Raw genomic sequence first — 17,115 nt, forward strand, 5'->3', positions numbered from 1 at the left:
GAGAGGACATAGTGTTAAGCTGTGCCAGGGGAAGGTTCAAATTAACATTAGGAAGAGTTTCTTCACAGAAAGGTTGTTTAGACATTGGATTGGACCGCCCAGGGAGGTGGTGGAGTCACTGTCTCTGGAGGTGGTGTCAATGTGGTGATAGACGACAGACCAGACTGGATGATCTCAGAGGTGCTTTCCCTAATCGTTTCCGAAGGCAGACAGACGTTCGTATCTAGCGCGGCCCACGCCCCGCCCCGCCCCGCCCCCGCTCCGCCCCGCTGGCACTGTGGCGCCGGTGGCGGTCATGGCGGCGGCAGCGCGTCTGTTCCGCGGGGCCGCTCGCGNNCGGGCCGCGCTGGCGGCCGCGGGAGCGCTGGGCGGGCTGGGGCTGGCGCTGGGGCTGTGGCGGCGGCAAGCCGCGTTGGCGGCGGCCCGGGAGGACGAGGAGGAGAAGGAGATGCGGCAGCGGTTCATGGCGCCGCCGGTGAGCGGGCTGCGGGAGCTGCGGCGGCGGCGGCGGGAGCTGCGGAGCCGCATGGAGCTGCTCATCATGGAGACGCAGGCGGAGGTGTGTCGCGCCCTGGCCGACCTGGACCCCGGTGCCTCCTTCGCCGTTGACAGCTGGGAAAGGAAGGAAGGTACGGGGAAGCCGCGGGGGAGACCGCGGATACCGGCACCCCGGGTTCGGTCACCCCTCGGTGACCCTGACCTGGAGCCTGGCGTTGGCAGGCGGAGGCGGCATCAGCTGCGTGCTGCAGGATGGCGAGGTCTTCGAGAAGGCTGGTGTGAACGTGTCCGTCGTGTCCGGACTCCTGTCCGAGGAGGCAGCGCGGCAGATGCGGAGCAGAGGGAAGTCTCTGAAGGCCAAGGACGGTAAGGCGTCTGTCGCGCAGTTGGGATAGGGAACGGGGACGTGTTCACCTGAGTATTCCCGTTCAAGTACTCTGAAAGCAACCTGGCCTTTGAGTAGAACATGAGGAAGGCCAGACTGATGAAAGTTCAAAGGTTTTCATTTGTATTATAGTGATTTCTAATCAGTAAGCCTGATAGGTGGATTTTCATGTCCCTAGAAAGCTAGGTACGGGAGTGCTTCTGTCTCTGTCTTGCTGCTATGAGGAATGTATTGTCGGCACAGGTGACTTCTCAGTAATGACGCTGTAACGCAACAGTGAAACAGTGCAGGAATTAAGTACCAACGAGGTGGAGGGAGAAACCCAACAACACCTGTAGGCTAGAGGGTACTCAATACACCTTTGTGTAATTAAGGGTAATTGTGAGGACTGGGGTGGTAGAATAACAAAGGATAATTGTGAGGACTGGGGGTGGTAGAAGGCAGTGCCTTATGGTTTAAGTGGTCTTCATCTAGTGGGTTCTCCAAAGTATTGTCATGTTTTAGAACAAATACCAAGGAAATAACTGAGTTCGGTGCACAGAAGTGTATAGATGAGAAGTAACTTGCCCACCGATTAATAATTATGGTGACCCAACATGAGACTGTTTCCTGTTGTGCCTTGGAGCGTAAGGGAAAATAGTGATATTTCTTAAATTATGACAAATGAAGTTCATTGAAAAACCGAAGGGCTTTTTCTGTGCATCTTTTTATGCAGGGAAGCTGCCTTTTTGTGCCATGGGTGTGAGCTCTGTTATCCATCCAAAGAATCCTCATGTTCCAACCATGCACTTCAACTACAGATACTTTGAAATTGAAGAAGCAGATGGTAAGGATTATAGTCCAGTGAGAAATGTATGAAATGTCTAACTCTGCTCCAAGGAAGTGTGAATGCATGGCTGGGGTAAGAAATCAAGAACCAGTGTGAGTCTGCTCCCAGCTATGTCAAGAGTCAGCAGCCCATCTTGTGAAACTGCTGTCCTATAGTCAGGGTCAGTGGTCGAAAATGGTTTTCACTACCTTGAAGTTTGTTTCATCTCTTTCTGAAGTCACTGATCATTGCACTACCTTGTAGGCAAATTTTTCACTATTGATGTTTAGGGACACCACTGAAAAATGATGTTGTTTTGTATTGTAAAAGTAGTTGTTATTTCTTGGTGAACCACTAGCAACAAGTTGCTGTTCAGAAGTTTAAAAGAAAAATGTTGCTGCTTGCCTCTGCTATAGGAACTAAACAGTGGTGGTTTGGTGGTGGGACTGACCTCACTCCAACTTACTTGAATGAAGAGGATGCCATTCATTTTCACAAGACTCTGAAAGAAGCCTGTGACAAGCATGATCTGAAGCTGTATCCCAAATACAAGAAATGGTACGTGGATGAAGGTGTGCTTGGGGGGAGCAGAAAGCAGCACTAGGTGTTGGCAGTTAAGTGTATGCTAGGAACTGTAGGTTCTGCTGCCTTTTGAAAAGTATCAGAAAGCCCTAATGAAAATCAGAAGTGTACTGGTACAAATTGTTGTCTAAAGAAATATCTTTATTTACATAATCCTGGATTTTTCAAGTTACGATCCTGACAACTAGGATCGTAAGTCTATAGCCCAAAGAAAAACCAAGCTGACTCATCAAGGTTTTGTTGCACTAGGCAACTTAAAATTCCTTTTAGCCTCTGGTGTTAAACTAGGACAAGACTTCTGCCCCATGGACTTGTACAAATTCTGTTTACAGTGAACTCATGGTAAAGGTGCATGATTCAGTGTGAGCTCTTGGGCCATCACAGCAGTTTTGAAAATCCCACTTTTGTTTTTCTGCCTTCAGTCTGGCCTTTACAGCCAGGTAGTTTCCAGGTATGTGAAGGACATTGTCCTTAATGTAAAATCTTCATACTTTGATGAAGCTGTATTTTTTCCTCTGGTGACACAATCACTGGGAGTTCAACAGCACATTTTCTAAGATGCAAACTTTCAATGTTCTTCTTGAGCTGAGAGATACAAGTGATGGGATCTTCCACTACCAAGTGGGAGCTTGCTGTTCTGTGTCTGATAATCCTATCTGCCACAAGCTGTGTATGCAGGAAGGTGGGAGTACCCTTTTGTAAGCTATTGGGTCTTGTCTGAGGACAGGAGATAAAGTGGGTGTTATAGTTTGGGTGGCAACCACTTAGTAGAGAGACATATTGTAGAGCCTTGAGATTACAGTCTTTCTGTCTGAGGATTTTTTGCATGGTAGTTTAGAAAATCTACCTTAATAGTCTGGTTCTTTGCTGCTTAAGTAGGTTAGCAATGCCAGCTGCAGGGGATAGGCCTTTTCCCACTTTGTTGAAGATAAACATTATTACACTTACCACACTGTCTACCTGATCTAAATTTAAGATTTTTGCCAGGCTTATTCTCTTTTATATTTCTGACTTGGCATTTTTCTCTAACTCTTCTGCCTATCAAAAAACAGAAAACACTGATTGATTATCCCAGTGAATAAAAAATAGTATAGGTTATCTGTTACATCTCCATGTCTCTCTTTTTATGGCCATGCCATGTATAATGCTTGAGAACAGTTGTGGATATATGGAAAACTGGTCCCGTATGGAAAACTAGTCATAATGGAAGAGCCGGGTTTTCTTGATGTTGATGGTTCCTGCTTCCTACTTCCCTTTGCTTTCTCCTCTGTCTGAAGAGTTGCACGCTCAAGCAAGGAATTATAAAAAAGACAGAGTTAAATCATTCAAGTTACAGTAATTTCACAACTAAATACTCCCTGTAAATACAAAAGAGATTAATTGCTTTTAGGATAAGCTGTCCTTACTCATTTATAATCTTAAACATGAGTCATGAAAAGCCACTGCTATAATGACTCAGTCTTTCAACTTATAACTATTTAAAAGCCTTTTTCCAAGGAAGGGTGCTGTGACAGTTGCTTTCTTATCTGGTCTTCGCGCCTTAGATTACTTGTGTTTTGATGAAGAAAATTCTTTTACTTGGATGACGAACGGAATAAATTCTGTAAATAAACTCTTCCAAATTTGAGTTCATATAAAAGCTGTCCAAATAATTTGAGAACTACATATAATGCTAGGAACGGAATCTATCAAAAGCCCTTAGTTTTTAAAGTTTTGAAATCAGATGTCCCTGTTCCAAGTAGGTAGAGGATGTGGATTGGATCAGCCCACGTGGACGCATTTGCCATGGTGTTCAGTGACTTTGTGGTGATGTGTAGCTTTACAGAGACCATTTAATCAGAGCTTTTACTGCAAGTGACACAGGAGTGCTTTCCCAGTGATGCTGCACTGTCCTGTCTCTGGGCAATCAGGGAAACAGTGGGGCACCCAGCCCTGCAGAAACTGACTTGTGGGCAGTATTTCACTGGTTCTGTCCTGCAGCATGTAGCTCTTTGGAGTACTGTTCATGTCTTTGAATACTCTGGACCATATTAGTAATCATCTGATGCTGCTTCTAGGTGTGATGACTACTTCTACATCAAGCACCGTGGTGAGCGGAGAGGGATTGGAGGCATATTCTTTGATGATATGGACTCTCCCTCCAAGGAGGAAGTATTCCAGTTTGTAAAGAGTTGTGCCAAAGCTGTCGTGCCTTGTTACATTCCCATTGTGAAAAAGCACTGCCATGACTCTTTCACACCAGAGGAAAAGCTATGGCAACAGCTTCGGAGAGGACGGTGAGTACACAGGAGGTGGACTGGGCTGGCAAGAAAAAAAAATGAGCTAGTTTCTTTATGGTTACAGGTTGTGTGGACCAAAAAAGCTCACCAAGAATTTCAGCATTTTTGTGCATAGAACTAATTCTGAAATCCAGTGCTGGATTGCTAAAGAGGGTGCAAAGAAGGCATTTCCCACTCTTCCATGTTGCAATACAGGCAACCCAAACAAAGCACCACCATTTCTTTTCAACTCCTTCAAAAAGCAAGAAAAGAAGAACAGGCCAAGGGGTGTGGGTGTGCTTCATGTCCTCAATCCTGCCCTCTCCTGCAGCCCAGAGATACTGGATATAGAGCTGCCCTGACACATGAGGAGTTAAGGGTGAAGGAATGGTGGCTTCCTATTAAGTAGTGCAAGAAAACCTCAGAAAGTCAGGAAGTAACTGTACTTGAGTACTTTCAGCTCCTTACGTACATATTTATTCCATCTGATCTTGGCATTGAAATTCCTGTAAAGGAATTGAGGATACCTGTAGAAGACTTAGGAGGATGCTTGTTAATGTCACCAACTGTTAATGCTGCAAAAGCTTAAGTACATTGGTCAATACAGTTGTACTCTGTTCTCCATGTCCTATGAGTGTTTGAGCGTATGGAGAATTGAAACTGTGCTTTGTGCTTAACTGGAGTCTTTAGTTTCTGCCTGTTCTTCAGAGAAATGTAAGACTGGCATGGTAAGAGTGTAAGCATTCAAGTTCAGATCACTGGCCTGCAGCTGCTGGTCACTTAAGCAAGTGTCCTTAATTTGGTGGGACTGTTCTTGGAAACATCTTTCAGGATCCAGTGCGTGAATGGGATTTAGCAAACCTGCAAAGTTTAAAAGGGGGAATAGCTTTTCTGAGTTGCAGCCAGGACCAGCTTGCGGCCTATTTCCCTGGGTCTGTTTGCAGGTTATGGGGGCTATGTAAAGCTTTCCATTTCTGCACATAGATAAGAGCTTTTGCATTCCTGTATCTTTAAGTACAAATGCCCTGTACTGGCTCTCGAGATAATCCCTGACGAATTGTCACAGCTCTAGTCCTATGCTGGTAGCAGAAAATGGTCTATTTCATCACTTACAAATCCCAGCCACCACTCTTAAGCTATCTGACTTCTGCTGTTTCCAGATCTTCCCAGGAACCAGGAAATACTGTTCTAGCCTTGCTGCTTAACGTGTCCTTCAGCATGGAGGACTGCACAGTAGGATTTTTTGTCTGGTTATTTTCAGTACCTTTAAGGCCTCTCTATTACACACCCACAAAGAAGAGAAGAACCAAGGTAAATGTAATGTTGAGCTTGCCAGCAGGGCTGAGGCCTGGGAGGAATACAGTACAGCACAGGAGCCTGCAGACTGCTCTCCTTTGAACAGTTGGTGTGCTCTAGTCTCTTAGCTGAGGTCACTTCTCCCAGTGTTCTGTGGAGTGGCAAGGTCACACCCACATTCCTATGCAGAGAACGCTAAAGAACAGTTGACCCCAACTCAGCAGAAAAACAGTCTGGTTTTGTTTGACGTCTGCCATTTGAAGAAAGCACAACCAATTTCTGCTAATAAGCTAGGTTTTTTTCTGTTGCATCTCTTCATTCCTGTAGGTATGTAGAGTTCAACTTGGTTTATGACAGAGGTACAAAGTTTGGCCTCCTGACACCAGGATCAAGAATCGAAAGCATTCTTATGTCTCTGCCACTGACTGCAAGGTAAGGGTGTGATTATGTGGGGTTGCAGCAGGCACTGTTCTTAGTAAAATACTTAATAGGATTAAATCAAAGGTCTCTCCTGGTCTCTAGTCTCTTAACAGTGACGAGTTCATGCCTGATACAAGAACAGTTCTCTGTTCTACAAATGCAGATGCTTCTCCGTTGTACTCACCTAATTGCCAGTAGTATGTGGCATAGAGATTTTCGGGCAAAAAAAAAAATACAGTTTTTGTGCTTAGTTCCTCTTGATAGATTTATTGTTCTCGCTCTATGGGTTTATGTTTAGTAGCCCTTTGAAACCATGAGAGCTTCTGGCAATCCTGCCAAATGTGGGGCAAGGAGCTCCATGGTTTAACTAACTGTGTGTTGCATGAGAAAGTACCTCTTTGTTTTCTACTTGAACCTGATGACTTCATCTGACTTTTCACTAAGTAACATGATTTTCTTCCTGTTCATTTTCTCATAATAGTTTTTATTTTACAGGCTTTTGGGGGTTTTCATTGTTTGTTTTCCAGGCTGACAGTTTGTTTTCCTGCTCTTTTTAGTCTTTTGTACAGTTGATGTTTCATCCTTTTGCCACTTTTACTAGGCTTAAGTTTTCTGTGCCTTTTCTGAACTGGGGATAAGGAAGAGACAATGTAAGCTACATATCTGGATACAAGATGCAGGTGTGCTCCTGACTCATAGTGGCATAGCAATATTTTAATTCATTATTCTTTCCATAATCCTAGTATTCTGTTTGCTGGTTTTGACTGCTGTTCAGCAGTCAAAAGGTGACCACTTCAGGTGGCTTTTTCATAGAACTGTTACAATGCCAGGGTCTTTTCTGGGCAATACGATTTAAGTCAATTTGTGTGCAACTTTTTTCTGTGTCCATCACATAAATCAACAGTGAATTTCCTGCCATTTTATTACTCAGTTGCTTGGCTAAATACTGTTTTTAACTGTCCTTTTAGGTTTTAACCCATCTTGCTTATGCTTGTCACACCAGCCAATTTGGTCATTTACTATTTATTCCCACTTTCAGGTTGCTTTTGGGTATCCTGTCATGAATTCCTAGGAAAAAACTGCCTGCTGCCTTGTAACTGTGAAGGCAGTGCTGTTCTCACCATATATCTTCATCCCACTTGACAACATCTGATGTGTCCCTGACCTGGTGGTGTAGCATGTTCTGTGTTTTGTTATAATTTCTGTGGTTGTCTGGGTTTGCTCTTTTTCATCAGTGAACTAGCTCACTTCACAGCATGAATGGGTCATTCCTTGTGGGGGTAAAGGAGCAAGGAGGATATACCCATATCTCTTTGACTGCTGACACTTTCCTTTCTCTCTTGTGTCTCTTTCAATTGCTTTTTCAATGAAAAAAGGGATCTTTCACCACTTTTGTTCTTAAAACCAAGATTCAACAAAGACTCATAGAGTTTCCAGCCAAAATTCTGGAAAAAGGTTGTGTCACTGTCAGAATTCAGTGTGTTCCTGTTTTTGTTCACCTTCTTTGTGATACTAGTGTGTCACAAGAGACTGTTACAAGATTTTTGCAAATAAACCTGCATGCCTTGTGGGGAATGGGGTACTGCTCTTTTTCCTTGTCCTTCCAGATTTTTCAAAAGTTGGTAAAAAAGATGAAGCTAACATTTCTCCTGTCTACCCTGGTGGCATTATTATTTGTTTTTACTGAACTTGTGATTTGTAACTGTATCTGTCATCTCAGCCAAGAGTATCAACTGTATATGTAGCTTTGCATCCTAAGAAAAGGCAACTCCAGTCCAAACGCAGCCTGGTGCAGGAGAAGTGGCTGCCAGCTGGGCCATCTGAGTGAGTTTCACTTCTCCTTGCAGGTGGGAGTACATGCACAACCCACCAGAGAGCTCGAAAGAAGCAGAAATTCTGGAGGTTCTGCGAAATCCCAAAGACTGGGTGCACTGACACAGATCATGAACAAGATTGATTGCTTCCACTGAGCCATTCTGAGAGAACAGGAATACCTGCAAACCAGCCCATTCAAACTGCTGTTGTGTGCTGTTTCAGTGTGTCTATTTATACTCTTACCTCCTGCCTTAATTATGCTGTAGACTTGTTAGAACTTGCAAATGTTTGAACTCATTTTTTTAGACTGATGGGCTAATGTTGTCATCCCCTGTTGCTGTTGCCTTGTGAAGGACTGGTGAAGGCCTCACAGGGCTACTCTGCACGCTTTAGATGACTGCAAAATGGCAAACTACTGTGGTGTCTTCAGGGAAATGAAAGCATTATCTGTGCCTAAATAGCACTGCTTACCCTTTTAAAATGTTGGTGTACTTAAAAACATTTTTTTAAAGAATAAAGGGAATATTTGGTATTATATTAAACCTTAAACTGTGCTTTCAGGAAGCTGTGTAAAAGGTAGTACTTCACATGTATTTTGGTGATGTTTTGATTGTAGGAGGGGGGGAAATGGTTTAAGATGTGCTGCAGCAGCATAATTTGGCTGATGTGGGTTGAGGTCTCGGTGTTACCTTACGAGAATGGAAGAATGGCTGTCTTTGAGAAAATCAGCTCTGAGCGTCTGTGCCGCGATCACACAGCAGAATAATGCTGCTCGGGCCGGCTCCATTGCCGGGGAGGTCCATGGTGGATCAGGACGCTGTTGCGTGCCTTCATGCTCCTCCCAGCTTTGGACAAATGTGATTGTCTTGTCTCTCAGCTCGAACTTGGTGAGCTGGGAGGGGAAAAGCAAGTGGGGCGTGGGTTGTTTTTTTTTCTCCACCGTTTGAGGGGGGAAAAAACCCAAAAAGCTAGTATGTCTCCCCGTCGGGGAATCGAACCCCGGTCTCCCGCGTGACAGGCGGGGATACTCACCACTATACTAACGAGGAATTAGATATAGGGCTCCTCTCTCCCAGTCATCACGTGGTATCAGCTCACCTGCTGTCAGCTCCTGGTGTACGGGTGACACTTGGCCTGGCCCGGAGTGGGATAGGATGGGGAGAGGTGCCGGTCCAGCTCGCATTCACTGTGCCCCCATGACCGCCCAAGTCCAGTTTCCTCTTGGCCGTACCGCGTTCCTTTCCGTGTTACTCCTCCGCCCCTAAAACAAAATAAAGTGATCCTCTGCAAAGTCAGTAATCTCATGGCTAAGGGGGGGAAAAAACCCAAAATACAAGCACAACAACGTGGCCCGTACGGGGATCGAACCCGCGACCTTGGCGTTATTAGCACCACGCTCTAACCAACTGAGCTAACCGGCCAACCCGTCCAGGGAATATTGAGAACCAGTATCCAAGGCACTCCCACACCCGTGCTGTGGGTGCAGCCACTGCCGAGCGCCGTTCTGCACCATTACTGCGATCGCTCCTCCTAGACACCGCCTCTGTGAATTGTTTCGGGGAGCCGTGGTAGAGCAGCAAGGGCACTAGCCGGAGTGACGAGCATTCCTAAAAACTTGGGACTTCAACAACCTTTCGTTTTTCTCTGCCTGTTCCCTCCTCCGGTGCGCAGGGGGCACGGAGCGGCTCAGCGAGGCTGCACCCCGCACACGGACGCGCACCTCCCAGCGGCACCACTGCAGCGAACCGCCACGCTTTGTAGGAACCATTCCCGACCCTTCCCTCTCTCCCTCCTTTTAGCCACGCCGCGGACGGGAATGCGATGGAAAGAGTGATGGGTCATTCCCTCGGTGATGGCTCATTTGGATCACTTGTGAAATCAAGGCATTGATTAGAAAAATGCAGAAAATATTTCAGAATTAAACACCTCTGAGTCAGTGAGAAAGCTGGAGAGGAAGAGGACGTAATCAAATTCCCAGCCCTTCCCCTCACAAACTGTCAGTATGAGTGCTAAGTTTAGCTCTTCTTTGTTGTTTCATTTGCCATTAACACAACCTATCATTAAATACATCAATAAAAAACATACTGGGAAGCTAAATGTAAGGTAATATCTGCATAGAGAAGCATATATAAAAGTGTCATGACAATACAAGAGCTTCCTCAAATCCTGGGCAACATTTAACAGACATGTTCCCACAGGCTGCAGAAAAAGACCCCAAAGCTGCCACCAAAGCAATGACCAATACATGGTGTGAGGAAATGGTCACAGATCATGTGTAAGAAAATATGGAGTAAGGAAGGAAAAGGACAGGAGACATCTGATGAAAAAAGGGCAGAAAACTACAGATGTGCATGAAGAGGAAAGAAGCAGAAAGCCCCACAATAAGGGGACTTTTTAGAATAAAAATTTCTAAATTGAAAAGGCATCATTTATTAGTGACATGCTGGGCCTTAAAAAAATAAGTGGGCAGTCTATAAAATAAAAAATTATTTGATTAGCTGTAGAACTGGAAGAATCTGCAAAAAGTCATATACCTAAAAAAGCAACCCTGACGTGGTCTAATTTCAACTGGTGCTGTTTTTCTTTCCTTAAGCAGCAGCATTCAATTTAAGGAACGGTGGGACTCCAAGACTGTAGGTTTTCCTACAGTCACCGGACCACAGTCCTTGGAAATTGATCAAAAAATTTTAGGAAACAGGACTGAAGCAGTAGAATCACTCCAGAGGCAAGATGAAGAGTGTCTGTTGTAAGCAGAATATGGATTTTAAACTCTGTCTCATGCTTTCTCAAAAACACACTTCTAATGGATTTTGTTAGATTTTCAAGCTCAAGAAGCATCATGATAAAGACAACAGTCTGTTGTATTGTGTTTTATTATCTTTGTTTGTTGCATTGTGTTTTATTATCCTTGTTCTCAGTTTGAAATGGTTTCACCTATGTACCCCTACTTCCTTCCCGAAAATGGTTTGCCCCCAGTTACTCCCCTCCTCCCTCATGTCAATCCTCCCTATGTCTGCAGAGCCATTCCCTAGTCTCCTCCCTGTACCCCTGTCAATCACCCGACAGCCCTTCCCCTCTTTCCAGAATCTTCCCTCAGAGGCATCGAGTGATTGGGCAGAGATCAGGGCCCTCCCTTAAGGTACCTCCTAATTTGTGATCCTTCATGTCCATCTCCCAGGTTTACACACCCCCTGTTTCCCCTATTGGATGTTTGCTGTATCTTTCCCTTGTTTCCGCCCCCTCCATTATAAGCTGGTGCAGGGGCTCAGTTTGTGCTCTCTGCAGTAAGTTCCCCTGAGGTTTGGGGCTTTCTTGTGTCCCGTAATAAACCTTGGATTTACCTCTGCTGAGAGTTGACCTTTTCCTCCTCCACCGTCAGCTGCCAGCTTTTCCTCTGACTTAGGGTTGATATCCCTAGCTGCCCTCCTGTACCCTCTGGGCACAGGGGACTGTCCCCTGCAGTCGACCATGTCGGGCTGCTTGGTCACTGAGAGGATGCGGTGACAACAGTTGGAGAAGAGAGAAGCTGTACGGTCACTTTGTGTTTCTGCTATTGTTAGTAGACCTCAGTGTAAAATAATTTCAGAGACACCAGGACAAGACCTTTTCCAGAGCAAATTGCTCAGTAAAGAAAGAACAACTGCAAAATTGTGTGCCAGGACCCAGAAGATACAATGCAACTGCAATGAAATGCGTCTTTCTGCAAGAGAAGGTATTTGCAGCCCTAACTTACATTATTACCAACCTTGACTCTTTTTTATTAGGTTATCCCTAATTTATTGACCACTCATTCGTTTAAAATACCATTTTCTAAGACAATTATGAACTATTTCACCATTTTTAAAATGCAAGAAGCACAGTTTGTTTTGTTCCTATATAGCTATTGTGTCATTACAGTTCAAAATACATTTCCAAATGCATTTTCCAGTCTTTCAGGATAAGAAGGATGCCTAGGGAGAGGTGTACATTATTTTTTCTTCCTGGAGTAAGAAATAAGTAATTGTCTTGTCAACTGTTGCATCAGGAATGTGCAGGTGAAAGATGGTGAATCTTTGATTACAGATGTTTGTCTAAATGCAATACTTAGTACTACATGTTTGAAATGCCTGTTTCCTTTTCTTTTCCCCAAGGAGTCAGATTTAATAAATTTAATACTTTCAATATCTTTCCTTTCCCAGGAAAAACAGTTGTTCCAAGAAAACCACATAAGAAGAACTAGTCCAGGAATGAGGAAGTAAAGGATGACATTTACTTTCCCCCTCTTAAATATGGTACGTTGCAGGTAAGTGATCGTGTTTGTAAAACTAATTTTTGAACTTCATTTTAGCTAAGAACTCTTTTACAATATAATGGTTTTAATTAGCTTTCTAATTAATTTTTAATAAATCATAAGCAGTGTGTACTACTCATAAACGGTGTGATTTTCCACTGTAACCAGCAAGCAGCAAAGTTTATTTTACAAACTGCTATTGTTAGAATGGATTGGGAAAATTAATTAAACTTTTGAAGTTTTGCCAAACTAACCCTGATGTCACCTTCAGTGAACAAAGCCTGGGGGAGAGAGGTATTGCTACACCTGGAATGCAAAATTTATAGCCTTCCTAGGACATGTTGCAGGAACCAGAAGTTAAAGAAGAAACTAACAAAGACAATTCAGCATTTGTGCTGGAAATGCCTTATTAGGGAAAAAGATTAGTAAAAATCCGGAAAATGTTCATAATAAGAAATCAATAACCAACAAGACACAGAATACTGTTTAATGAAAATAATTACATAGTTTATAACCAATAGACATTAATTTCTTCATTTGATAAAAATGTGTAAGTAAGTGAAAAGTTTTGAAAGTGGCCCAGCATTTAGGCAGAGCTATATCCATGCACACACTGGCACTGTGAATGAAGCAATGCCTACTTTCTAATACTAAAATATAGTGTTTGATTTATCCCGATGCTTTTGGCAACAGGTGGAGCAAAAAGACGTGTGTACATGGCCAAAACTGGTTACAAATGTGCCTTAAAGATGCTAGATTCTGATGGCTTTCTGCAGGTTCCTGATCCCCCCCAGACTTGTGTAACACTATAGGAAATGGCATTTTTAAATTGTTATTGCCCCCTTGCTTTTTTTTTTAATTACTGAAACCAATTACACAGTGCCAACTTTGCCGCCTTTTTAGCAAGGAAAACCCAACTACCCTTGAGAGACTATCTGAAATTTCTGAATGTAAACCACCCAGCAAACCACGCCTTTCATGATGGCAGACAAGAGGTTGATGGATTTGGGAGCCACGGGGTGGGTTTCCCTGTCAGCCATACCCTTCAAATGCGCTCCGTGAGGCGGGACTCACCGTAAACCTCGTGTTCAAGCTTAGAGCAACGCAAATGCAGGAAGTCGCGAGCCGCAGGTAGTTAGGAAAGCCTCGGTGGGGTCTCCCTCCGTGCCCGCTCGGGCACGGCAGCGCTGACGGCTCCCTGCGGGCGCCCAGACCGCCCCCTCAGGCGCTTTCTGCCTAGCCTGGTTACACCTGGCCTCTACATACCAAGGCGCTCCTCGTTAGTATAGTGGTGAGTATCCCCGCCTGTCACGCGGGAGACCGGGGTTCGATTCCCCGACGGGGAGGTCATTGTGCCATTTTGCCGCGCCATCGCCGCTTTACTTTTCTCCGGTGAAATTCCCATCCATCCCCTTACCATCGGGAACATGGCTGGAAGAGTGGGGCGGAAAGGAGTCGACGTCTGCGGCGGTGGCGCCGGGCGTTTGGGCGGCCGTGATCGTATAGTGGTTAGTACTCTGCGTTGTGGTCGCAGCAACCTCGGTTCGAATCCGAGTCACGGCAGGAGCATGTGGTGTTTTGCCAGGCTTTCTCGTCTCGTCTCGTCTTTTTCGTCTCCCTGCCGCCATCGTTGTCTGAGAGCGCCTTAGCCGAGACGGGGCGAGGTGACTTTCGTCCTCCTGACCCCGGCTACGGGGTGGGTACGCCTGGGACTCGTTCCTGGGCGGGAGCGGTTTGATACCAAGAACGCTAAAACGGCAAGAAAAATATAAAGGGTAAAAAAAAACAAACAAAAACAAACAAAAAAAAACCACCCCCAAAAAAACCCCACACCAAAAAAGGACCACCCAAAAAGCCTGCTGGCCCGTACGGGGATCGAACCCGCGACCTTGGCGTTATTAGCACCACGCTCTAACCAACTGAGCTAACCGGCCCACTGTACAGATGCTCCTATAGGCTTGATTGGCAGCCTATCAGCTGCCTCGGCCCGCCCCCGCTTGCGCAGACGAGTGGGGGTGGCTCCGGGATTCACGCGCAAATCCCGGCGACCCTCGGCGGGAGCGGCGCCGAGTCGGGAGCACGCTAGGAAAAAATACTGTAGGAAGTGAGAGGGCAAAGGCGCCGATTTGACGGACAAATGCGGAAAACCAGAGAGGCTGAATATGCAGTAGTCGTGGCCGAGTGGTTAAGGCGATGGACTAGAAATCCATTGGGGTCTCCCCGCGCAGGTTCGAATCCTGCCGACTACGAAGAAGTTGTTTTTTTCCTCCAAAATATTCTTCTCTCTGCGGTGTCCCAAATTCTCTTTCTCTTTGCCTTTTTTTTTTTCACGATAAAAAATTTTCACCAGTAAGAAACGAAGAAACGAGGGAATTTGGAGTCACTCCCCGAGAGTCTCAGCTCAGAGCAGGAACCCTCCAGTGGAAAAAGGATGCCCCCAGGAGCGCCCCGGATCTTTTTGCACAGGGCGAGACGGTGCTGCACCTGGCCCGCCCGGCGCCGTGGCTTAGCTGGTTAAAGCGCCTGTCTAGTAAACAGGAGATCCTGGGTTCGAATCCCAGCGGTGCCTGTGTTATCCATGGCGTTCCCCGCCGGTTTATTTTGGACGAGCCGCCTCAATTCCCTCGCCGGGTTTCTTCCCCCTCATCCCGTGCCCGCAGCAGCGCAGCGCGGCCCCAGTTGCTCGTGTCTGCACTGTAGCGGGATAAGTTGGGCGTCGATCGTTTTCATCATTTACACCGCATAGACGGAGGAGCTCCCCTGTACCTATGTGCCGTCCTCTCGAAGGGCGTCTTCTAGCGCCGACGGGCATCTCGGCCCGTGTCGTTTCCTACAGAAAATCGGGCTGTGCCCTCCTGCGGAGATCGCCCGTGACAGGTGAGCCCTGAGCAGCGCCTTTCCTTCAGCCCCTCTCTCACGTCCGGCTGGACACTGTCCTCCACAAGCATCAGCCGCGGCTAATCAAGTCGTAACCGTAGCCGTGGCAGCTTTTATTTGGCTCTGCAGGTGAATACGGAAGGATGTGGGCGCCTCCAGAAGGCGGGAATTTTCTCCCTCTTCTGCTGATCGGCACAAGGAGTGCGGGAAGAAGCCACACCAGCAGTCCCCATCACCTGGGCGGGGCCCAAAAAAAACCAAAATGGCCCGTACGGGGATCGAACCCGCGACCTTGGCGTTATTAGCACCACGCTCTAACCAACTGAGCTAACCGGCCTACTGGTTGGATTTTTTTTTTTTAAATCAGTTTTCTACATGTCAGACGGCTGCCTGGGCAGTACTAACCACGACCTGCGCGCGGCTGCTGCGGCGCCGATCCCTACTGAGCCGATCCGTAACGGCATCGCCTGCACCGAACGGAGGCGCAAATGCGTGGGCACCACGCGTGTCCCTGACGTACTTGCCTCCGCTCACCCACCCGCGTTCGACGGGACCACGCATCAAAACAGCGCCTCACAGTGCACAAGCAGAAAACTCGATGTCAGGAGTGGGATTCGAACCCACGCCTCCAGGGGAGACTGCGACCTGAACGCAGCGCCTTAGACCGCTCGGCCATCCTGACCGCTGTCGCGATTTTCTGGCCGGCCCAATTCGGTTCCACCAGAGCCCAGGGCTCCCCCGACCATACACGGAGTAAAAGTGCATCGTTTATGCCACCTGAACGGCACAGCAGCAGAGCGATGCCAGGGTAGCAGGGCATCCCAGCTGCCCTTTGCAGCCCCCAGGCACTGTATAAGCGCCCCCAAAAGGCCACCCTGAAACACCACTCAGCAGCAGGAGCCACTGTTCTGTCATGCCCTCAGAGATCACAGGTGAAGAGGGCTCTCAGTCCTCCACAAGAGACCAAGGATTTCTGGGTTACAAAAACCCACTTACATTAGAGCAGTCCAGAGACCAGGACTAACATTAGAGATACAGTTTTGCACAGACCTGTAGATAACTGCGCAAACCAAAGTCACTTATTTATTATTACTTAAAAATAATTGTGTGATTTTGGTATTCAAAGTCAATTCACATCACTTTGCAGCAGAAATTTGCCAGTTCATGAGATGGCAGCTAAAGGTGGTGCTAGACCTTCAATTTCAGAATGTCCTCAAAACCAATAGTCAGAAAAAAAATCCCCACAACAATTAGAAACTCAGGTTCTGTTTCACAGAAACACAAAAGAAATCTAAGTCCCTGCTTCAGTAAATATTTTGAGCAGGGTAGAAAAAGTCCTCCTCAAGAACAAAGGAGAAAGTGAAGTATTTGTGATGGTGGAACAGCAGGCCAGAGCCTTAAAACTGAGCCCTGACTTGAGCCAACAGAAACCGTGAGAAAGCTGCCAGCTCTGTGAGAAGAGAGTCCTGCAGCAGTGGAAAAAGTGGAAAACAACCTGCTTTCTCTGAGAAAAAACTCTAGGACTGTGAAAAACACTACCCACCCTGTATGAACTTTTTGCAACCCTTAGGTGGAAAAATGAAAACATATCACAAACAACTTTTTCTCCATGTACACACCAGGGGATTGAGTGACCAGTCAATACAGGGTAACAACTTGTTACTACCCAATCAGGGATAGACAGAGGGTGTTCTTTAAAACTCTATATAAAGAGACATGGGAATAAACTGACACCTTCTTTTGCTCCATAAGAAGTGTATCCCGTGTCTGTCTTTAACAAGCTCAACAGCAACAGTATTCTTCTAAGTCCTTCCTTAATTTTGTCACATTTCTAAAATGTATAGTCTTACAGAATACTCATTTTTTTCCCCTTTCTTCATGCCCATATAACCTCACCACACAAACT

At 46.0% G+C, this 17,115-nt stretch overlaps 1 protein-coding gene and 9 non-coding genes across 10 annotated transcripts; 5 read left to right on the plus strand and 5 right to left on the minus strand.

Annotated features, from left to right (window-relative positions):
* The first annotated feature begins 295 nt into the window (after nucleotides 1-295).
* Nucleotides 296-8,622, plus strand: CPOX (coproporphyrinogen oxidase). Its single transcript, XM_039717725.1, has 7 exons — nucleotides 296-629; nucleotides 721-864; nucleotides 1,599-1,709; nucleotides 2,108-2,249; nucleotides 4,331-4,549; nucleotides 6,155-6,259; nucleotides 8,095-8,622. Exons 1-7 carry the CDS (start codon nucleotides 296-298, stop codon nucleotides 8,180-8,182), a joined length of 1,143 nt encoding a protein of 380 aa, XP_039573659.1. The 3' UTR covers nucleotides 8,183-8,622.
* A 417-nt stretch (nucleotides 8,623-9,039) lies between these two features.
* TRNAD-GUC lies at nucleotides 9,040-9,111 on the minus strand. The gene has a single exon. It is a non-coding gene; the product is annotated as a tRNA-Asp (tRNA).
* A 298-nt stretch (nucleotides 9,112-9,409) lies between these two features.
* On the minus strand, nucleotides 9,410-9,483 carry TRNAI-AAU. Its single transcript has one exon. It is a non-coding gene; the product is annotated as a tRNA-Ile (tRNA).
* A 4,123-nt stretch (nucleotides 9,484-13,606) lies between these two features.
* Nucleotides 13,607-13,678, plus strand: TRNAD-GUC. The gene has a single exon. It is a non-coding gene; the product is annotated as a tRNA-Asp (tRNA).
* Nucleotides 13,679-13,823: 145 nt separating this feature from the next.
* TRNAH-GUG lies at nucleotides 13,824-13,895 on the plus strand. The gene has a single exon. It is a non-coding gene; the product is annotated as a tRNA-His (tRNA).
* Nucleotides 13,896-14,192: 297 nt separating this feature from the next.
* On the minus strand, nucleotides 14,193-14,266 carry TRNAI-AAU. The gene has a single exon. It is a non-coding gene; the product is annotated as a tRNA-Ile (tRNA).
* Nucleotides 14,267-14,499: 233 nt separating this feature from the next.
* Nucleotides 14,500-14,581, plus strand: TRNAS-AGA. The gene has a single exon. It is a non-coding gene; the product is annotated as a tRNA-Ser (tRNA).
* Nucleotides 14,582-14,827: 246 nt separating this feature from the next.
* Nucleotides 14,828-14,901, plus strand: TRNAT-AGU. The gene has a single exon. It is a non-coding gene; the product is annotated as a tRNA-Thr (tRNA).
* A 571-nt stretch (nucleotides 14,902-15,472) lies between these two features.
* On the minus strand, nucleotides 15,473-15,546 carry TRNAI-AAU. The gene has a single exon. It is a non-coding gene; the product is annotated as a tRNA-Ile (tRNA).
* Nucleotides 15,547-15,808: 262 nt separating this feature from the next.
* Nucleotides 15,809-15,891, minus strand: TRNAL-CAG. The gene has a single exon. It is a non-coding gene; the product is annotated as a tRNA-Leu (tRNA).
* Nucleotides 15,892-17,115: the final 1,224 nt, after the last annotated feature.

Source organism: Passer montanus, unplaced genomic scaffold, assembly GCF_014805655.1.
Source record: "Passer montanus isolate IOZ18808 unplaced genomic scaffold, ASM1480565v1 scaffold39, whole genome shotgun sequence".
Classification (NCBI taxonomy): Eukaryota; Metazoa; Chordata; class Aves; order Passeriformes; family Passeridae; genus Passer; species Passer montanus.